At 42.5% G+C, this 23,390-nt stretch overlaps 1 protein-coding gene and 2 pseudogenes across 8 annotated transcripts in view; 1 reads left to right on the plus strand and 2 right to left on the minus strand.

The window, feature by feature from the left end:
• Positions 1 to 314: 314 nt before the first annotated feature.
• Positions 315 to 3,255, minus strand: LOC101140242 (2-amino-3-ketobutyrate coenzyme A ligase, mitochondrial-like; annotated as a pseudogene).
• A 92-nt stretch (positions 3,256 to 3,347) lies between these two features.
• The window catches only part of WDR89 (WD repeat domain 89), a 44,588-nt gene continuing 24,545 nt past the window's right edge, over positions 3,348 to 23,390 (minus strand). For all 8 annotated transcript variants that reach the window (XM_019010204.4, XM_055362008.2, XM_055362006.2 and 5 more), the window contains one exon: positions 3,348 to 6,271. In XM_019010204.4, the coding sequence (XP_018865749.3) occupies positions 5,077 to 6,240 (1,164 nt within the window). In that variant the 5' untranslated portion in view covers positions 6,241 to 6,271 and the 3' untranslated portion in view covers positions 3,348 to 5,076. The remainder of the gene's footprint in view (positions 6,272 to 23,390) is intronic.
• Positions 7,780 to 8,235, plus strand: LOC101140604 (10 kDa heat shock protein, mitochondrial-like; annotated as a pseudogene).

The raw sequence follows: 23,390 nt of genomic DNA on the forward strand, positions 1-23,390 counted from the left end.
ACCACTGCACTCCAGCCTGGGTGACCGAGTGAGACTCTGTCTCAAAAAAAAAAAAAAATTCATTCATTTTTATGGCTGAATAATATTCCACTGAATGGATATACCATGTTGTTTGTTTTGTTCTGTTTTGTTTTTTCACAGCCAATTTTCATACTGTTGTTTCACATTCTCACAGCCCTCAGCACAGGCCACATCCCAGCCCAGCTCTGGGACTCTGGTTCAGGGCTCAGAGCCTCTGGTCTGGGCTGATCGAAAACCTCCTTTAACCCTATGGCAGTAGGTGGACCTTGGCTCTGCTTGTCCCTACTCAGAGCTCAGGGTAGTGCCCTGTACAGCCGCCCCACTTCCACGAAGGCCTCCACGTGGTAGTCAATGTCTTCCTCATTGTGCAATGCTGAGATCTGTATCCGGATCTGGGCCTTGCCCCTGGAGACCACAGGGTAGCTGAACCCAATAACAAAGATGCCTCTCTTCAGCATGTCATCCGCCATGCGAGGTCAGCTGGGCATCATCCAGCATCACAGGGCGGATGGGGTGACTGGCTCCTGAGACAGTGAATCCAGCAGCTTCCATCTTACTACAGAACCACTGAGTCCTGGCAGCCATAGACTGGACGATGGTGTTGCTCTCCATGAGCAGATCTAGGGCCTTAGAGGTGCAGCCAACAACAGCAGGTGGCAGACTGTTGGAGAAGAGGTAGGGCTGGGCAGCAGCAGTGACACCAGGGGCCCAGGCCCTGTCGTGTAGCCCCCTGATGCACCACCCAGGGCCTTCCCCAGGGTGGAGTTGATGATGGTGACCTGGCCCATCACACCCAGCAGCTCATCTGTGCCCTGTCCTGTGAGTCCCAGGAAGCCAGTGGCATGGCATTCATCCACAAAGACCAGGGCGCCATATCTAGAGGCGAGGCGGCAGATCTTCTGCGGGGGCACGATGTCGCCATCCATGGAAAAGGCCCCATCGGTGGCCACCAGGAACAGCCGATGCTTCTAGGCCTCCTGAAGCTTGGTTTCTAGGTCGGCCACGTCCAGGTGGCAATAGCGGTACTTGTGGGCCTTGCACAGGCAGATGCAGTGGATGATGGAGGCACAGTTCAGCTCGTCCGACAGGACTGCGTCCTCGGGTCTCAGCAGGGCCTCAAAGACGCCGGCGTTGGCGTCACAACAGCTGGGATAGAGGATGGCATCCTCCCGCTGGTGGAAGCGGGCTATTTTTACTTCTAGATTCTTGTGGATGCTTTGGGTTCCACGGATGAAGCGGACCGAGCTAAGGCCAGCTCCAAAGAGTCTGCAGACCTGCCTGAATCACCTCGGGGTGGCTGCTCAGGCCCAGGTAGTTGTTGGCACGTTGAGGATTCCTCCGGAGACGCCGTCCACGTGGATGTGCGGCCCCTGACGTGACGTGATAACCCGCTCACTCTTCCAGGTGCCAGCTCCGCGGATCCCTTCCAGCTCCCCCTCCAGAATGCCGCGCAGCTGGGCCAGCACTGACTGCGCGCTGCGGCCGCAGGGCACCCCGGAGAGCGCGGCGCGCCAGGCGTTTCCAGCCCACATTGCTCCTACCTCGCCAGAGCGCACCTGCCTGCCCGAAAAAAGCCCGAAAGCCGTGTGCACCGCCCACATTGTTTATCCATTCATCTACTGATGAACACTTGGATTCTTTCCACCTTTTGGCTAGTATGAATGTTACTATGAACACTCATGTACAAGTTCTTGTGTGGACATATGTTTTCAATTTTTCTGGGCATATACCTAGGAGTGGAATTGCCAGGTCAAATGGCAACTGTACAACTCCCTGAGGAACTTCTGGACTGTTTTCCAAAGCAGCTCCACCATTTTACATTCCCACCAGCAGTGTATAAAGGTTCTGATTTCTCCAGATCTTCAGAAGACACAATTTTTATTAATATTATAGCCATCCTAATGGGTGTAAAGTGTTCTGGTTTGCATTTCTCTGCTAATGATATTGAGTATCTTTGCATGTGCATACTGTCCATTTGTGTATCTTCTTTGGAGAAATGTCTATCCAGATCCTTTGATCAATTTAAAAATTGGGTTGTCTTTTCAATATCGAGTTGTAAGATTTCTCCGTATATTCTGGACACAAGTTCCTTATCTATGATTTGCCAACATTTTCTCTCATTCTATGGGTTAGTATTCTATGGGTTGGTGCAATTACTTTTGCACCAACCTTTTTAAGGGTCTCTTTCAATTGATGAGTTAAATCCACTTATACTATTTACAATGTTCTCCACATGGTCAAATGCATTGGGTAACCTATAAGTTCAATTTTCTCCCTGGACATCTCCCTCCTGATAACCTCTGTCTTGCTCCAGTCTGGACTGAATATAGTGCTGCAAAGCTGTTATCTTGCCACAATGCTAGGTTGGTTCCCTGATTTTTGCTATCTCTGCTCTTCCTTGATTTACTTCCTTAATTTCTGTGGAGTGTATCCTTCAGCAGCCTTTGAAAAAAACGGCATGAAGAGTGAAGTTTGAGATTTTGTATGCCTGCAATGTTTTGTTTTGAGATAGAGTCTCGCTCTTGTTGTCTAGGCTGGAGTGCAATGGTGCACAATTTTGGCTCACTGCAACCTCTGCCTCCCAGGCTCAAGCAATTCTTCTGCCTCAGCCTCTCAAGTAGCTGAGATTACAGGCATGTGCCACCATGCCTAGCTAATTTTTGTATTTTTGGTAGGGACGGGGTTTCACCATGTTGGCCAGGCTGGTCTTGAACTCCTGACCTCAGGTAATCTGCCTGCCTCGGCCTCCCAAAGTGCTGGGATTACAGGCGTGAGCCACCGCACCCAGCCAACCTGCAATGTTTTTAACTTCACGCGTGAAGACAGCCTGACTGGTCATAGAATTCCTATTTCCTGGGTTTAGCCAATGAGAGTTTGGTTACAAATGGATACTTTGTTAGCTGTATCAACTTGGTTCCTGAGGTTCAGAGAACAACTAGGAAATATTCATTTGACAAGGGATATCTCAAAAAATTTATCATCTATTTGCTGCATGAGTTTGGAGAGCTGTAAATTCAAATAGGTAGCAATCTGTCCTCAGAACTCTGAAGGCATTGATCCACCATCTTTTGTCATCCAGATTTGCTAATGAGTCTAACACAACTGTAAATCTGTTCCTGAGTGATTTTTTTTTTTTCCGGACACTTGCAGGATTTTCTATTTACTCTGGGGGTTCTGAAACTTCACAGTGCTATGCCTTGATGTGGATCTTTTTCATTCATTACACTTGACACTCTGCTGTGCCTTTCAATCTAAAGATTGAAGTTCTGGAATAGCCACTATATTAGTCCATTTTCACACTCTATAAATAACTGCCCAAGACTGGGTAATTTATAAAGGAAAGAGTGTTTAATTGACTGAAGAGTTCAGCATGGCCAGGGAGGCCTCAAGAAACTTACAATCATGGAGGAAGGAAAAGGGGAAGCAAAGCACCTTCTTCACAAGGCTTCAGGAGAAAGAGTGAGGAGTTAAAGGGGCAGAGCCCTTTATAAAACCATCAGATCTTGTGAGAACTCACCCACTATCAGGAGAACAGCGTAGGGGAAACCATCCCCATGATCTAATCACCTCCCACCAGGTCTCTCCCTAGACACGTGGGGATTATGGGGATTACAATTCGAGATGAAATTTGGCTGAGGACACAGACAAACCATACCAGCCATTTATGTTATTTCTAATAACCCACTGCCCCCATTTCTTTTTTAACTTTTTTCACTTTCTGAAACTGTTAGTCTGGTTTTGACTCCTGTATTTATCTTCTGTGGCTTTCATCTTTTCTCTTTGTCTCTTTCAGTTCTACTTTCAGGAATATTTTCTCACCCGCATCTTCCAACACTATTAATTACTTTTGAATTTTAAATATTTTTAATTTTAAAAAGCCCTAATGTTTTAATAGTTTCACTTCCAATTGTTTTATGAATGTGATTTCTCCAGATATCTTTCAAACTAATTTTTTTATTCACTACATAGCACTGTCTTTTATTTTAAAGATTCTGAAAAACACAATTTTTAACGCTTATGTAGTCCTCCATCAAAACATCAATGTACTGAAGATTTTAAGCAGCATGAGGCACCATCACGTTTTTGTTTCTTCCCCCTCATTTCCCCGCCCCTACCAGATCTGTTTTTGATGTTTAGCCTAGAAGTAGCAAGAAGGATGAACTGAAGCAGATTAGAGATCGAGCTGGTAATCCAGATGAGAAATAATGAAAGTCTTCTCTAGGGTAATAGTGGTGAGGTAAAGGCAAAAGGATAACTGACAGACGTTAGGAGATGAAATGGCACAGGACTTGGTGAAAAACTGGTTAGGAGAAGAGGAAAGAGAAAAGTCCAGGTTATCCTCAGATTTATGGTTTGGACAACAGGAAGAACAGCAATTTCTCCAAGTCGAGTCCTATTATAAATATTTTCATTTTTGTATTTCACTTTTGAGTCTCAAATTACCAACATAACTTCCTTTCAATCAGCAAAACACCTGTTTACTACTTACTAATATTAAAGATGCAAATATTTACTAAACATATTTTTCTCACTTTACATAGATGCCTATCATTTTATTTCTAAAAAAGCTTAATTCTATTTACTCATTAAAATACTTACATTTAAATACTCCAACATAATACATTAGGTGTATTAAACATATAGATGCTCCTCAGATGAAGCATATAGTCTGATCTGGTTTTATACACAATAAAGACAATTTAAAATGTAAAAAACTGGCCTTAAAAAATGCAGCCAACCACCTGTTTTATTAAGTTTTACCAAGTATTTCCTTCTAAAAAGTCCTTATCAGAGCTATTTCTTTAAAGCCAACATTTACTACATTAACAGATGGGTTCTTTAAATGAGAAATTTTACTTTCAACTCACTGATTTTATACCTAGAGGCTTTAAAATTTTTTAGAATATGTGAAGACTGGAATTAAACCATTCTCACCATATTTTTCCAGGACTGTTTGCTAACTGGCTTGTTTTTACATAAAGCTTTAAACATGTAGTAAACAAGAAGGACTATTTGAAACTATAAAACCTACCAAACAAAGTGCCAAATGCATTATCACTGCTTTTTCCTTCTCTTATAAGAATCATTACTATGAACTCGTACTCGTTGGTGCACAGAGGATGCTATTTTCATACTCTCTTTCTTTGTAAAGGTCTTCTCTATAGCTCCAGGTTTCCAAAGTAACAACTGTGCATCTTCTCCTCCAGTCAACAAAGAATCATCTTGCACATTCCAACAGAAAGAACGGACTGTAGCAGCATGCCCTCCCTGAAGGCTAGTCACATGGGTCAGTCCTGACATGCTGCAGTTCATCAAATGAATCCTTCCTTTGTTTGTTCCTCCAATAACATGCAATGTGTCTGTCTTTTCATGATATAGGCCACCAATCAAATAGTCCAAAGCATCTTCTTTCATGTTAACTACTTCTCTGACATCCTGGATGTTCAAACGTGTAACTGGTTCATCAGTGTCCAGATGATTAAGATCCCACCAATAAAATCCTTCATCATGTGTCATGCAGTAAATCTGTTTATAACCTTTCCCAGACCAACCAATACAGCTTACTGATGAAATTGAGTTACAGGTTGTAACCAGTGCATCCTCCTCATTATCAATATTAATATCAAATACATTTACCAGGCCATCAGATGAACCTGAGACTACCATGTTGGGATTGCTGGGATGGAAACGTACTTGAGTGACATCATCACTATGTGTCTCTGAATATGCACCAAGTGGGTCTTTAGTTGTAGATAAATTCTGAGAATTCATCCTTGCATCCCAAAACACCAACAATGCATCATCATCAACTTTTTCTGTACCAGCACAAATAATATGATCATTACAATTAATATCAAAACTGATAAAAATATTGGAAGGGTAACCCTTGAAGAGCTGAACAGGTTTTTCTCTGGCTACTCGAGCATCCCAACATTTCACAGTGCCATCAGTACATGCTGAATATACACTGTCACAGAAATTTGCAAATCTGACTCCATTAAGAAGTCCAGGATATCCACTAAATTCTCGTAGTACATTTAACCTTTCTTTATCATATATTCTGATTGATCCATTAGAACATAAAACAGCAACCAAGTTTTCCTTTCCTGCTTGGACAGTCTTTGATGTGTCTATACCAAGAAGGTAAGTGGGCTCTTTGGTTCCTAAGGAACATTTAACAATGTGCAGATTAGCAAATTGTTCCTCAATCTTTTCCATGTCAACAGCAGCATCCAAGGGTAGTAAAACTCTGTAAAAAATAATAATAATAAAAATAAAAATTAATGCTTAACAATGGAGATACATAAAAAAATTTAACTTGAAGTTTCTCTAAAATTGCAATTAAATCAAGAACATTTTCCTCTGAGGGCTGGCATGACTCAATCAATCAACAGAAATGTATTCTAATACTATAATCATTTCCTTCCTATGATGTAACTAAAACTCAGTTGCCTTCTAATTCAATCACTCTTTAATACTGAATTCACTACCAGGAGTGGTGGCTCACACCTGTAATCTCAGCACTTTGGGAGGCTGAGGTAGGAGGACTGCTTGAGGCCAGGCATTAGAGACCTGCCTGAGCAACATGGGGAGACCCCCCGCCGTCTCTTCAAAAAATAAATTAGCAGGGCATGGTGGCCTATGCCTGTAGTCCTAGCTACTCAGGAGGCTGAGGTAGGAGGACTGCTTGAGACCAGGAAGTTGAGACTACAGTGATCCATGATCATGTCGTTGTCATCCAGCCTGGGGAATAAAGTGAGATCCTGCCTCAAAAAAGAAAAAAAAATGCTGAATTTACTATATATATTTTATGCTAGTAAGAGAATAAAAAACATGTACATACGCCACCCAGTAGTTCCTTTTAGCTCAAACCCAATTACTGGTTCTACTCAAGTCATCTTCAGGATTGGCAAGGATCTCCACTTTGGAATAATCTTCTCCTGGCCCCAGCTGCCTTACACAACTTTAGAATTTAAACATAGATATGTAGGCAAAAAAAAAAAAAAAAAAAAAAAGGTTTCCCAAAAATATTCATGCCTTAATCCCTGGAATCTGTGAATATGTTAGGTTACAAAGGAAAACTGAAGTTGTACATGGAATTAAGGTTGCTTATCAGCCTAATTTAAGGCTAACCTTAAAATAGGGAGATTATCCTAGATTATCTGTTATCACCGTGGCCCAATATGGTAACAACTGTCTTCAAAAGTGGAAGAGGGAGGCAGAAGAGTCAGAGGAAGAGGTTCCCATAGAAGAAAGGCAAAGACACAGAGAGATACAATGTTGCTGGTTTTGAAGACAGAGGCTGAGGGTGGCCTCTAGAAACTAAAAAGCAAGAAAAGATTTTCCTCTAAGCCTCCAAATGGAAATGCAGCCCTGTTGACATCTTAATTCTAGCCCAGTGACATCCATTTTGGACTTCAGACCTCCAGAACCGTTAAGATAATAAACTTAATGTTATTTCAAACAACTAAGTTTGCAAGTAATTTGTTATAGCAGCAACAGGAAACGAATACAACAGAGGTTCCCAGTATAGAATCCTGGAGAAGTGCTTCTAAGGCAGTAGCAGCTTGTGATAGTAGAACTGGGATTTGAACCTAGGCATTCTGGCTTCAGGCTTCACGGACTGTGCTCTAAACCACCATACTAGATTGCCTCTCCAGGGTGGGCTGTATGTAGGACAAGTTCAAGGCCAGAAAAACATGCATGCCTAGTAACACTATAATAAATTCTTGACACTAGAGCAGAGTACAAGTCTGAGGCGGAGGGAGTCATGGCAGGACAAGCGTTTAAGTTTCTTCCACTCTTTGACCGAGTATTGGTTGAAAGGAGTGCTGTTGAAACTGTAACCAAAGGAGGCATTATGCTTCCAGAAAAATCTCAAGGAAAAGTATTGCAAGCAACAGTAGTCGCTGTTGGATCGGGTTCTAAAGGAAAGGGTGGAGAGATTCAACCAGTTCGTGTGAAAGTTGGAGATAAAGTTCTTCTCCCATAATATGGAGGCACCAAAGTAGTTCTAGATGACAAGGATTATTTCCTATTTAGAGATGGTGACATTCTTGGAAAGTACGTAGACTGAAATAAGTCACTATTGAAATAGCATCAACATGAAGCTGCCCATTCCACTGAAGTTCTGAAATCTTTCATCATGTAAATACTTTCCATATTTCTCTTTTATAATAAACTAATGATAACTAATGAAAAAAATAAAATAAATTCTTCTATTGTGCTTTCTCATCAGTGAATATTCTTTCTAGCCTGTCTAACAAATTCATTTTCATTCTTAAGATGAAATGTTTTTTCTGTTGCTTTAGTGATATCTTCTTAAGCATCTGTCTTTTCATCTTTAAAAGGAGAAATGAGTACTCACTCAAGAACTGTTAGGAGGATTAACTAATGCATGCCATGTGTTCTGCACAATGTATGGCATATCATAGTACCTACACAATAGATGTAATAGGTCAGGCATGGTGGCTCGTGCCTGTAATCCCAACACTTCTGGAGGCCAAGGCAGGGATCATCGAGGTCAGGAGTTCGAGACCAGTCTGGTCAACATGGTAAAACCCCGTCTCTACTAAAAATACAAAAATTAGCTTGATGTTGTGGTGCACACCTGTAATCCAGCTACTCGGGAGGCTGAGGCAGGAGAACTGCTTGAGGTAGAGGCTGCAATGAGCCAAGGTCTTGCCACTGCACTCCAGCCTGAACAACAGAGTGAGATTCCTACTCAAAAAAAAAAAAAAAAGATGGCTGGACATGGTAGCTCACGCCTGTAATCTCAGCACTTTGGGAGGCCAAGGCGGGCGGATCACCTGAGGTCGGGAGTTCGAGACCAGTCTGACCAACATGGAAAAACCCCATCTCTATTAAAAATACAAAATTAGCCAGGCGTGGTGGCACACGCCTGTAATCCCAGCTACTCGGGAGGCTGAGGCAGGAGAATCGCTTGAACCCAGGAGGAGGAGGTTGCGGTCAGCCGAGATCGCACCATTGCACTCCATCCTGGGCAACAAGAGTGAAACTCCATCTCAAAGAAAAAAAAAAAAAGATGTAATATAAAAATTACCAGTATCACCATATAAGGGAGAATTTGGATCTATCAGAGAGCTCCAAATAGCACAATTACATCAAACAGCAAAAAATATTAGTAAGTTGGATTTGGGTTTTTTAAAATTTATTTTATTTTTTTGTATTTTTAGTGGAGATGGGGTTTCACTGTGTTAGCCAGGATGGTCTTGACCTCCTGACCTCGTGATCTGCCTGCCTCGGCCTCCCAAAGTGCTGGGATTACAGGCGTGAGTCACCACGCCCGGCCTGGATTTGGGTTTAAAATAGAAATAAGCATTCCCTCCAACTTTTAATTTTCAACATTTATTTTTACTTATTTTTCCTTTGGAGATGGCATCACAGCTCATTAATTTTCAACATTTATAAGTGCACACACACAAAAAGCACTAATGCACACACACAGTTCACCTTCTAGGTTCACTGTTAACTTCTTGCCACATTTGCTTTCTCTCTCTCTACACACACACACACACACACACCCCACTGCTTTTTAAAAATGAACCTTTTGATGAGAGTTAGCTGCAGACAAAGTATCACTCCATTCCTAAATACTTCACCATAACAGCATCTCTCCAACCTTCTGTTTTTCATGTCACGGAATTTTTTGAATATCCTTTTCTTCAACAACTTTCATCCAAAGAGTTCAGGATCTACTAATTATCCTTGCCTAAATCAATGATTATGCTAGAATCTGCAAAACAGTCCTTTTCTAATTCTATCATTCTTTCTACCTTAGCAGGCATTCTTCTATAAACAAGAGCTTTTTTCCTTTCTCTGTTTCTTTGACTAGGAAATCACGATTCTTAAAAACTGTGTATCATAATCTATTGCTTTGTTGCTTTTTGATGCTCAAAGTGTCTGGACTTGGCCATTAAGACCCTTTAAGCCAGCTTCTGTAGCCTTCTGATAGGACCCCATCAGTCTGTAAGCCCTACATGAGAAACTCCGTGGAAGCATTAGGTAGCTCTAAAAATGGTGTGCTTCCTTCAACTTAAGTATTCAGACATGAAATGACCATTTTCTAGTAACGCTGGGGTAGTCACCTCCACAGGTGCTGAGGTAACTAGCACAGTACAACTGTTCTGTGGTTTTCCCGCCAGACGAAATAGCCTTACCTTGAACACGTCAGGCTTGCTCCTGCCTCAGGACTGCAGCAACAGCTGTTTGCCTGGAGTATTCTTTCCCTGCATGTCTGCATGAGTGACTCCTTCCTGTTATTCAGGTCTCAGCATATGTCACCTGCCCAGAGAGAGTCTCTCCCCCGCCAATCAACGTGAAAAAGCCCCTGTCATTTCCTATCACATCCTTATCCTGTTTCACTAATTTAAAAATTAAAAATGATGGCCAGGTGTAGTGGCTCATTCTTGTAATCCCAGCACGTTGAGAGGCCAGGGCAGGCAGACTGCTTGAGCCCAGGGGTTCGAGACCAGCCTGGGCAACAAGGCTAAACCCCATCTCTACAAAAAAATGCAAAAATGAGGCAGGTGTTGTAGTGCACGCCTGTAGTCCCAGCTACTCGGGAGGACTGCTTGAGCTCGGGAGGTGGAGGCTGCAATGAGCCAAGATCATGGCACTGCACTCCAGCCAGGACAACAGGGCAAGACCCTGCCTCAAAAAAAAAACTGACAAAATTTAAAATGTTTATGAAGTATTTCAAATATACAAAGGTGTAGAAAAAAATATAACAGACACCCAAACATGTACCACCTATACTTAACAAATATTAACATTTTTTACTGTATCTGCCTCAGTTTAACAAAATGGAACATTACAGACACAAGTAAAACTTCACTCCAATAATTAAGAATTTAGAATAATGGCACCATATTTATATGTATCTTTCTTGCAATTTGCTCTTTTCACTCAATATAATTTTTAAAAAGTCCTGTTTTAGTGGTGAACTTATTACCTAACTCTTTCTTGCTTATTTGTTAATAAGTGGTTGCTGAATACATTAATGCCTAACTGATTCAACTTTCACACATTAAAATCACCACGTAAGGACGCTGCGGTCAACGACAGACCACATTTATGATAGTTAAGATTATAATGGAGGCCAGGTGTGGTAACCCATGTGTGTAATCCCAGCACTTTGGGAGGCCAAGGCGGGCAGATCACTTTAGCCTAGGAGTTTGAAACCAGCCTGAGCAACATAACGAAACCCCATCTCTACACAAAAAATACAAAAATTAGCCAGGCATGGTGGTGCACGCCTATAGTCCCATCTACTGGGGAGGCTGAGGCAGGGGAATGCTTGAGCCCGGGAGGCTAAGGCTGCAGGGAGCTGTGATTGCACCACTGCACTCCAGCCTCGGCGACAGAGCAAGACGTGCTGTCTCTCTCTCTCTCTCTCTCTCTATATATATATAATACACACACACACATATATATACATACACACATATATATACACACACATACACACACACACACACACACACACACACACACATATGAGCTGGGAAAGTTCCATCATCTAATTGTGGTCCCTGCAAATTCATGGCACAATGCATTACTCGTGTCTGTGGTGATGCGTGTATAAACAAACCTATTGCACTGCCAGTCATATAAAAGTATAGTACATACAATTATGTACAGTACATAATACTTCACAAAGACAATAAAGGACTATGTTACGGGTTTATGTTACTGGTTTAAAAGTCCAATACTATACTTTTTTTTTTTGAGACAGAGTTTCGCTTTGTCACCCAGGCTGTAGTGCAGTGGCACCATCTCAGCTCACTGCGACCTCTGCCTCCCGGGTTCAAGAGATTCTCCTGCCTCAGCCCCTCAAGTAGCTGGGATTACAGGCATATGCCACAATGCCCAGCTAATTTTTGTGTTTTTAGTAGAGACAGGGTTTCACCACGTTCGCCAGGCTGATCTCGAACTCCTGACCTCAGGTGATCCACACACCTCAGTCTCCCAAAGTGCTGGGATTACAGGCATGAGCCACCATGCCCGGCAAGACTATACTTTTAATCATTATTTTAGAGTGTACTTTCTCTACTTATTAAAAGGAAGTTAACTGTGAACAGCCTCAGGCAAGTCCTTCAAAGGGTATTCCAGAACGCACTGTTCTCAAAGAAGATGACAACTCCATGTGTTATTGCTCCTAAAAACCTTCCAGTGGGATAAGACATGGAGTAGAAGACCACAAAATTGATGAACCTGACCGTGTGTGGGCCTAGGCTAATGTGTGTGTCTTTTTTCTTCTTTTTTTTTTTTGGAGGCAGGGTCTTGTTCCATCACTCAGCACAGTAGCGCCATCATGGCTCACTGCAGCCTCAACCTCCCGGGCTCAGGCCACCACATCCAGCTAATTTTTGTATTTTTGGTAGAGACAGGGTCTCACTATTTTGACCAAGCTGGTCTCAAACTTCTGGGCTCAAGCAATCTTCTTGCCTCAGCCTCCCAAAGTGGTGAGGTTACAGGCATGAGCCACTGTCCCCAGCCTGTGTCTCAATTTCTAACAAAAGAGTTTTAAAAGTAAAATTAGAAAATAATAAAATAAAAATTAAAGTAGAAACAGGCTTATGGAATAAGGATATATGAAGAAAATATTTTTGTACAGCTGTACAATGTGTTTGTGTTTTAAGCTAAGTATTATTACAAAAGAGGAAAAAGTATCACGGCAAGTGCTCTCTACAGGTATACCATTTGTTATCATTTATACCATAATTTTATTATACCTTTTTATGTTTAGATCTACAAGTATTTACCATTGTGTTACAACTGCTTACAGTATTCAGTAGAGTAAAATGCTGTACAGCGTAGTGTAGGTCATACTGTACAGCCCGAGTATGTAGTAGGCTATACTATCTAGGTTGGGTAAGTACAGTATACTCCATGATGTTCCCAGGATGAAATTGCCTAATGACCCAATTCTCATTGTTAGGCAATGAATGACTGTAATCATAACTGGAGTTCACCAAATGCTAGGCTATATGCTTGAAACTTCTATCCAGTTTTTAAATCCTAATCATTTAACCCTATGAGGCAGATATTATTATCACTATTTTACAAAGGAAATTGAAGCTCAGAGAGACTAATTTGCCCTTGCTCTCATAGCTACTAAATGAACATATTGGAGGAGTCTGGTTTGAAATTCAAGTTGTAACTTCAAAACCTGTAAATCTGTGTTCATTCCAATGTTAAGCTATTGATCTTCTATGTAAGTATTAAAGTACTCCTGTCAACTTTAATCCAGGGATATGCCCATGAGGCTTTAGAGGAGGAATTACATGTAAATTCTATGTATCAGACGAGAAAGGAAGCAGTGTATGATTGTAAAAACATGTAATAACCCAGAAAAGAGCTACAATAAGCAATCATCCTTTACTTTCAATTTTTCATGTGATCTACTTTTCTCTTTAAAACTTTTTTTTGAGACGGAGTCTTGCTCTGTTGCCCAGGCTGGACTGCAGTGACACCATCTCGGTTCACTGCAAGCTCTGCCTCCCGGGTTCACGCCATTCTCCTGCCTCAGCCTCCCAAGTAGCTGGGACTACAGGTGCCCACCACCATGCCCGGCTAATTTTTTTGTATTTTTAGTAGAGACGGGGTTTCACCGTATTAGCCAGGATGGTCTCCATCTCCTGATCTCGTGATCTGTCCGCCTCCACCTCTCAAAGTGCTGGGATTACAGGCATGATAAAACTTTTTATTATGGAATGTGCATGGAGTAGAGAACAGTAACAGAAATCCCCACATGCACATTATCCAGCACAATTATATTCCCCAAAAGTTATCAGGGATGGAGAAGTCAGTTATACATATTTTACTGAAGGGCAATTAAGAAACCCCAGGCCAGGCATGGTGGCTCACATCTGTAATCCCAGCACTTTGGGAGGCCAAGGCGGGCGGATAACCTGAGGTCGGGAGTTCGAGACCAGCCTCACCAACATGGAGAAAACCCATCTCTACTAAAAATACAAAATTAGCCAGGTGTGGTGGCGCATGCCAGTAATCCCAGCTACTTGGGAGGCTGAGGCAGGAGAATCGCTTGAACCCAGGAGGCGGAGTTTGCAGTGAGCCAAGATGGCGCCATTGCACTCCAGCCTGGGCAACAAGAGCGAAAGTCTGACTCAAAAAAAAAAAAAAAAAGAAAAAGGAAAGAAACCCTAGACAGGGCGCAGCAGTGGCTCATGCCTGTAATCCCAGCACTTAGGGAGGCCAAGAAAGGTGGATCACCTGAGGTCAGGAGTTTGAGAGCAGCCTGGCCAACATGGTGAAACCCCATCTCTACTAAAAATACAAATTTGCTGGGCGTGGTGGTGCATGTCTGTAGTTCCAGCTACTTGGGAGGCTGAGGCAGGAGAATCGCTTGAACCCAGGAGGTGGAGGTTGGAGTGAGCCAAGATCACACCATTTGCACTCCAGCCTGGGCAACAAGTGTGAGACTCTGTCTCAAAAAAAAGAAAAGAAAAGAAAAGAAAACCCCAATGGACAAAATGATGAAACTCTTCAAATTCTTCCTTCCCAACACCCCACTCTCACATGTGGCGTCAATATAATTTCCGGACTGGTCCCAGCTCCAGGGGCAGATCCTGATTAGCTCAAACCAATTATAGTAATCCCACCCCCTTTACCAGTTCAGAAACCTTACATTTTGGGCAATCTGGGCATGCATTCCCTTCCCAACTAAACGTACCCAGATATGAAACACTAACTCTAAAGTGGTCCCTAGCCAACTAATGAACAGTGCTTTTACACCGTATCTGAGCTTCAACATCTTCTGATCATTTAAGTCAGTTTGCAGCAGAACTTTTGTAAATGCAGCCAGAACCACCCTAACTAATTAGAGATAATCAAATAAAGTCTTGGGTATATCACCAAGTACTGACTTAATGTAAGAGGCCCCTATAAATAAAGATTTAAGAAACATTTTTTAAAAAGTCAAATTTCTAGGGTTGGGAGCAGTGGCGTATGCCTGTAATCCCAGCACTTCGGGAGGTAGAGGCAGGCGGATCACAAGGTCAGGAGTTCAAGACCAGCCTGGCCAACATGGTGAAACCCTGTCTCTACTAAAAGTATAAAAAAATTAGCCAGGCGTGGTGGTAGGTGCCTGTAATCCCAGCTACTCGGGAGGCTAAGGCAGGAGAACCGCTTGGACCCTGGAGATGGAGGTTGCCATGAGCCGAGATTGTGCCATTGCACTTCACCTTGGGGGACAAGAACAAGACTTCCTCTCAAAAAAAAATAAATAAAATAAAAAATAAAGTTAAATTTCATTCACATTATTTAATTAATTTATTTGGATATAGGATCTCATCCCGTTGCCCTCACTGGAGTTGGAGTGGTACAATCACAGCTCACTGCAGCCTCAGCCTTCCAGGTGCAAGTGATCCTCCTGCCTTAGCCTCCCAAGTAGCTGGGACTACAGGCACACACCACCACATCTGACCAATTTTTAAACTTTTTTTTTCTGGAAACTAGGTCTCATTATGTTGCCCAGGCTGCTCTCGAACTCCTGGGCTCAAGTGATCCAGCTTGACCTCCCAAAGTGCTGGGATTACAGATGTGAGCCACTGCACCTGGTCTTCATTCATATTAAAAAGGGTGACTTTGGGATGGGCATGGTGACTCATGCCTGTAATTCCAGCACTGTGGGAGGCCAAGGTGGGCAGATCACTTGAGGTCAGGAGTTTGAGACCTGCCCGGCAAACATGGTGAAACCCCATCTCTATTAAAAACAGAAAAATTATACAGGTGTGGTGACGCACTCCTGTACTACTCGGGAGGCTGAGGTACAAGGATTGCTTGAACCCGGGATGTGGAGGTTGCAGTGAGCTGAGATCACACCACTGCACTCCAGCCTGGATGACAGAGCAAAACTCTGTCTCAGAAAGAAAAAAGGGAGGGGTACTTTGATCTTTTGTTCTCCCTCGCTCCCTTATTGTTTTTGTTCAAAAATAAAAAGGAAAAATGAGATACACAGAGGAACTCTCAGAAGACTCTCTACAAAAATCTATGCTCAGTAATAATGGTAGGATCCCTGATTCTAACTAAACACATCAAAAAAAATAAGAAAACAAACCAGCAAAATGATCTAATTTATCTTACTTTATTTTTTGAGATGGAGTCTCACTCTCACCCAGGCTTAAGTGCAGTGGTGCGACCTTGGCTCACTGCAGCCTCTGCCTCCCAGGTTCAAATGATTCTCCTGCTTCAGCCTCCCAAGTAGCAGGCACCCACCACCATGCCTGGCTAATATTTGTATTTTGAGTAGAGACAGGGTTTCACCACGTTGGCCAAGCTGGTCTCAAACTCCTGACCTTAGGTGATCTGCCTGCCTTGGCCTCCCAAAGTATTGGGATTACAAGGCCGGGCACAGTGGCTCATGCCTGTAATCCCAACACTTTGGGAGGCCAAGGCGGGCAGATCACGAGGTCAGGAGTTTGAGACCAGCCTGGCCAACATGGTGAAATCCCATCTCTACTAAGAATACAAAAATAAGCTGGGTGTGGTGGTGCATGCCTGTAATCCCAGCTACTCAGGAGGCTGAGGCAGAAGAATCACTTGAACCTGGGAGGTGGAGGTTGCAGTGAGCTGAGATTGTGCCATTGAACTCCAGCCTGAGCAATAGAGTGAGACTCTGCCTCAAAAACAAAACAAAACAAACAAACAAACAAAAAACAACTTAATATAGAATTCCCTCTGGCTGGGCATGGTGACTTACGCCTGTAATCCCAGCACTTTGGGAGACTGAGGCAGGAGGATCACTTGCAGCCAGGAGTTCAAGACAAGCCTGGGCAACAGAGTAAGTCTCTTTCTCAAAAAAAAAATAAATAAATAAATAAAAAATAAAAAAATCTGTCTAGTAAGTTTCTGTATGTTTTAACAATGTATTTATATTTTTGAATATACAACATAGTCAATGGTCCAAAATTAAAAAGGTCCCCAAACTATCTTAGAACATCTCTGTCCTCAAGTCCCTTTCCTGTCCCAGGAGACAATGTTACTAGTTTCTTATAAATATTAATATTTTCAGAGATTGTCAATTTGGAGTACAGTGTAAATACTGCAGTGAAGTATCTCAACAAAAACCAGCCAGTGTGGTGCATGCACACACACGCACGCGCGCGCACACACACACACACACACACACACACACAAGTAGCTTTAAGAAGCAAAACCCCTAGTGCTGGCAATTTGGATGAAGACCATGCCTTCTGCCTTTAAGAAGTTGGGAGACAGAAAAGTAAACAATTACAATATAGGAAGACAGGTGGCTGGGTGCGGTGCCTCGGTGGCTCACGCCTATAATCTCAGCGCTTTGGGAGGCTGAGGTGGGAGATCACGAGGTTGGGAGATCTAGGCCATCCTGGCCAACATGGTGAAACCCCATACAAAAAATTGGCTGGGTGTGGTGGTGCGCTTGTAGTCCCAGCTACTCGGGAGGCTGAGGCAGGGGAATGAGGCAAGGGAATTGCTTGAAGCCGGGAGGCAGAGGCTGCAGTGAGCCGAGATCGCACCACTGCACTCCAGCCTGGCAACAGAGCAAAACTCCATCTCAAAAAAAAAAACCAAAAAAACAAAAACGAAGACTGGTACTAGGACAGAGGTGATAGAAACACAAAGCAGAAGTATGCAGAAGGTACAATGCTTGTCATAAAGAAAATATGCAACAAATATTAATTTCCTTCCTAATTTTCATTTCATTTGATTTAGTCATTTAAATTCATTTCACATTTTAAAAGCTACGATTCTTACACCTGTTCAGAAACTTAACACAGTTTAGTTACTTTTATATTAACTATTTAAAAAAACAACATGCAACCTTCATGAACACAATATCAAATAAACAACTCTCAAATCTGAATAAACTATAGCCACACCAAATTGAGCTGGTACTTTCTTAGATTTTTCATTTTATAATGAAAAACACACCTCTAAAGAGCATATGGCCGGGCGTGGTAGTTCACGCCTGTAATCCCAGCACTTCGGGAAGCCGAGGCGGGCAGATCACCTGAGCCTCAGGAGTTGGAGACCAGCCTGGCCAACATGGTGAAATCCTGTCTCTACCAAAAATACAAAAATTAGCCAAGGGTGGTGGCGCCCACCTATAATCCCAGCTACATGGGAGGCTGAGGCAGGAGAATTGCTTATACCTGGGAGGTAGAGGTTATGGTGAGCCAAGATCGCATCACTGCACTCCAGGCTGGAGACAGACAGAAACTGTCTCAACAAAAAAATAAAATAAAATAAAATAAAACAAAACCAAAAAAGCATATGAACTTCAATATGTTTCAAAAGATGACTGTGTTTCACTGCCCGACGTTCTCAGTGAACTCTCCCAAGATTCTTATCTTAGATACCAATCAGAATGTTTAGGATTTAAACTATTAAAAACGCCCTTGAGTTCCTTGGAGAAAGAAGAGTTTAAAAGGAAAAACAAAAAGACATAGGAGCCAAGAACTCCATTGGCCAATCTAAAACAATCTTAACAACAAAATAACAATACTCATCTGAGCGCAGTGGCTCACGCATGTAATCCCAGCTACTTGGGAGGCTGAGGCAGGAGAATCACTTGAACCTGGGAGGTGAAGGCTGCAGTGAGCCACAGTCGCACCACTGCACTCTGGCCGGGGCGACAGAGTAAGACTCTGTCTTAAAAAAAAAAAAAAAAAAAAAAAACTCTTGGATTACAATCCAAAGAATAAAATAAATATCCATGAGTCCATACTGACAAAAATGAATCAGTAAATAAATAAATGAGGGAGAACGAACAAATCTTCCTTACAGAACTCAAATATAACATATATAGATATACCCCTGTAGAAAGTAGAGCTGAATTCTCCTCCCCTTGAATGTAGGCTGGACTTAGTTACCCGCATCCAAAGAATAGAGTACAGAAAGGGTAAAAGACAGTAACCTCATTGTGGAGAAGCTCAGATGACATCACTGTGACCAACTGATCAAGGGTAACATCATCAGCAATATGTCATGTTCCTATCATGAACCCCCGGTATGATGTGATAAGAAAGGCATTTCATTCACCTCTGTTATATTCTTCCCCAAATAGAAAACCCCAGTCTAATCATGAGAAAACCTCAAACTAACCCAATTTGAGGGATATTCTTTTCTTTTCTTTTTTTTTGAGAGGGAGTCTCACTCTGTCAGCCAGGCTGGAGTGCAGTGGTGCAATCTCGGCTCACTGCAACCTCCACCTCCTGGGTTCAATCAATTCTCTTGCCTTAGCCTCCTGAGTAGCTAAGATTACAGGTGTGCACCACCACGCGTGGCTAATTTTTGTATTTCTAGTAGAGATGGGGGTTTCACCATGTTGGCCAGGCTGGTCTCGAACTCCTGACCTTGTAATTTGCCCGCCTTGGCCTCCCAAAGTGCTGGGGTTATAGGCGTGAGCCACTGTGCCTGGCCAATTTGAGGGATATTCTACAAATACCTGGCCAGTACTCTTCAAAAGTTTCAAGATCAGACCAGGCACAGTGGCTCATGCCTGCAATCCTAGCACTCAGGGAGGCTGAGACAGGCAGATCTTGAGGCCAAGAGTTTGAGACCAGCCTGGCCAATGTGGTGAAACCCCATCTCTACTAAAAACACAAAAATTAGCTGGGAGTGGTGGCACACACTTGTAGTCCCAGCTACTAAGGAGCCTGAGGCATGAGAATCACTTGAACCCAGGAGGCGGAGGTTGCAGTGAGACAAGATCGCGTCACTGTACTCCAGCCTGGGCAACAGAGCCAGGCCCTGTCGCAAAAAAAAAAAAAAAAAAGCTTTAAGATCATGAAAAAGAAAGAAAGACCAACAAATCATCACAGATTGGGGGAGACCATGATGATGTGATGACGAAATTCAATATGGTATCCTTGATTAGATCCTGGACTAGTAAAAGGACATTCATGGAAGACCTGGTGAAATCCAAATAAAGTCTGTCATTTAGTTAATAGTATTATCCCAATGTTAATTTCTTAGTTTTGACAAATGTTCCACGGTTATGTTAACATTAGGGAGGCTGGGTGAAGGGTATACAGGAACTCTGTACTATTTTTGCAACTTTTCTGTAAACCTAACATTATCCCCCCAAAAAAAATCTTTTTTTTTTGAGACAGGGTCTGGCTCTGTCCCCCAGGCTAGAGTGCTGTGGCACAATCTCGGCTCACTGCAACCTCTGCCTCCTGGGTTCAAGCAATTCTCCTGACTCAGCCTCCCGAGTAGCTGGGATTATAGACGCGCACCACCACGTCCGGCTAATTTTTTGTATTTTTAGTAGAGATGGGGTTTCACCATGTTGCCCAGGCTGGTCTCGAACTCTTGAGCTCAAGTGATCCGCCCACCTCAGCTTCCCAAAGTGCTGGGATTACAGACATGAGCCACCGTGCCTGGCCAACAAAAAATTTTTAACATATCATCAATGTTTATAGTTCTAGACAGAAAAATATTTGTGGTACTAACACACTAGGAATGTCCCAATGCTGAAAAGCCCTTCAGTCAAACTCATCTCTAGACCTGAGATGGTTCTAGCAGGCCAATCAGGGCTACCACCAACAATCTCTGCCCTAGTCACGTCCCTAATCTAGCTTCATAATAAACTGGAAATTACACAGCAGAGCCAACAGAATCTCTTTCCATATGCCAATATCCCCTTCCCCAAAGCAGTACTAAGGAAAGGTAAAAATAAAATTTCAAGGTTTTTTTTTTTTTTGAGACGGAATCTCCTCTGTCGCCCAGGCTAGAGTGTAGTGGTGGGATCTCTGCTCACTGCAACCTCTGCCTCCCGGGTTCAAGCGATTCTCCTGCTTCAGCCTCCTGAGTAGCTGGGATTACAGGGGTGCACCACCACACCTGACTAATTTTTGTATTTTTTGTAGAGACCGGGTTTCGCCACGTTGGCCAGGCTAGTCTCGAACTCCTGACCTCAGGTGATCCATCCGCCTCGGCCTCCCAAAGTGCCCCAAAGTGTTGTAATCCCAACAAGCAAGAGCCACCATGCCTAGCCAAGTTTCAAGAATTCTCACAAAAACTCCCAAATTTGGAAAGAAGCAAACTGAGGGAGTTGGTAGGCAACCTCAAAAAATCTCTCAGAAGTAGTAAGTACTCCTACTTACTACTGCAGGAGCTCAGCAAAGGCATGAAGAGTTGGTAGGGCTATTTTCTAATGTCTCCAGGCTCAGTTTGGGAAATGAGAAGCAGCCCGTAAGAGTGGAATATACCTGGGACTTGTTGGAATGGGATTTGGTATAGGACATTCAATGGGATCTCAGATGAACGGACAGATTCCAGGTCCTCCAGCAAGGACTGTCTCAGCCCCAGTATGTCACTAGTTTTTGCCAGTGGAAGCAATTTATGCTACAGTTAGGGTAGGATTAAGAGGTAATGGGTTTTCTCCACCTTTTCTTTGCTCATCTGCTGGCTCGATGGAGAAGACTCCTTGGTCCTACAGGATGGTATAGCCATAAAATGAAAGGAGTCGCAGCCTACCAATCACCAGATGAAAGGCTATCTGCTGATCAGGAAAACCTACATTTGGCTGCATCAGTCAATCAGCGGTGAACAGATCTGAAACATGTAGTTTTAAAACTCCAAATCTGCTTGCAGAGGTGGCATCCTGTAACTTCTTAGGGGACAAGTGAGAAAAAAACCCAAAAAACTCCAAAACACAATGATTCCAACCTCTTAATGTTATTCATTGTTTTAAAAAACTTAAAGTAAATTTCAAGAGCCAGAAGCTCTTGTATTAAAATACCTAAATTTTAGTCATTTCTTTCATACTATTTATTTTTTGTGTATTCCAGCTCTTTTTTATACTGCTGAATTTTTTTTTTTTTTTTTTTTGAGACAAGAGTCTCACTCCGTTGCCCAGACTGGAGTGCAGTGGCGTGATCTCGGCTCACTACAACCTCCACCTCCTGGATTCAAGCAATTCTCTGCCTCAGCCTCCCGAGTAGCTAGGATTACAGGTGTCCACCACCATCCCAGCTAATTTTTGTATTTTTTAGTAGAGATGGGGTTTCAACATGTTGGCCAGGCTGGTTTTGAACTCATGACCTTGTGATCCACCCACCTTGGCCTCCCAAAGTGCTGGGATTACAGGTGTGAGCCACCGCACTCGGCCACTGCTGAAATTTTTAAACATCTTTTTTTTTTTTTTTTTTTTTTTTAATACAAACACGGTCTCACATACTTGAACTCCTGTATGTAAGCAATCCTCCTGCTTTGGCCTCCCAAAGCGCTGGGATTATAGGCATGAACCATCACGCCCAGCCTATTACTGAAATTTTAATGATGATGACAACCTCATGACAATCCCAAAGTACTATTATATCCATTTTACTGATGAGAAAAGCACAGCTAATATGCAGTAAATCTAGTTTCTGAATTCAGGCATTCTTATTCCAGAGTCCATGCTATTAATTCCTATACTATACTGTCTCTATATAAGCATGTAGCATATTAATCTTTTTAAGGGGGGAGTATTAGCAGAGCCACATGGAAGCAGTAGCTGCTAATGTGTAAAGTGACAAGGCCAGTGGCAAACCTGAAAAATCTACTGGCAGCCACAAAAGCTTTATACAAGACATTCAAGTAGCTTAATGTTTATCAGGCATATCCTTTCTTTTCTTTTTTTCTTTTTTTTTTTTTGAGACAGGGTCTCACTCTGTGGCCCAGGCTGGAGTGCAGTGGTGCAATCACAGCTCACGGCAGCCTTGACCTCCCTGGCTCAAGCAATTCTCCCACCTACCTCAGCCTCCCAAGCAGATGGGACCACAGGCACATGTCACCACACCTGGCTATATTACACATATCTGATGTCAGCTTATCTAAAGCAAAACTGCACAGGAGAATCTTAACAATCTGGTTATTAACATTTCAGAGAAAGAGGGAAGAGTAAAATAGGAACAATCACACATATGCGTTACCAGTATGTCCTAGAGGAAACAATACCTTGGGATAAAAAGCATACACTGGTTTAATTTCAGGAGAATCGTTTCCAGAAAACAGTTATAATTTAGAGAAATGTATGTGTATGTTTTAAACTAACACAGAATTAGCTCTAAGATAATTTGCCAAAGAGCCATTTGTTTTAAATTCAGAAGAACTGCTGAATATTTAGCGGAAGGTATGCTAAACTGACATCTGCTACAACTCTAATATAATTTTAAATTTCACATTCATTAATGACTAAGACAATGTCTCTGTAAATTAATCCTGCTTAGCTAGTTTGAATATGGTATTCTTATTCACATAAACGTCCAAGATAGTGGTTGCAGCAACATATGGCATCCCATGCATTAAATACATTAAAATTCTCAGGAAAAGCACAATTTTTAAAGTACAGG

The sequence above is a fragment of the Gorilla gorilla genome, chromosome 15, assembly GCF_029281585.2.
Source record: "Gorilla gorilla gorilla isolate KB3781 chromosome 15, NHGRI_mGorGor1-v2.1_pri, whole genome shotgun sequence".
Taxonomy (NCBI): Eukaryota; Metazoa; Chordata; class Mammalia; order Primates; family Hominidae; genus Gorilla; species Gorilla gorilla.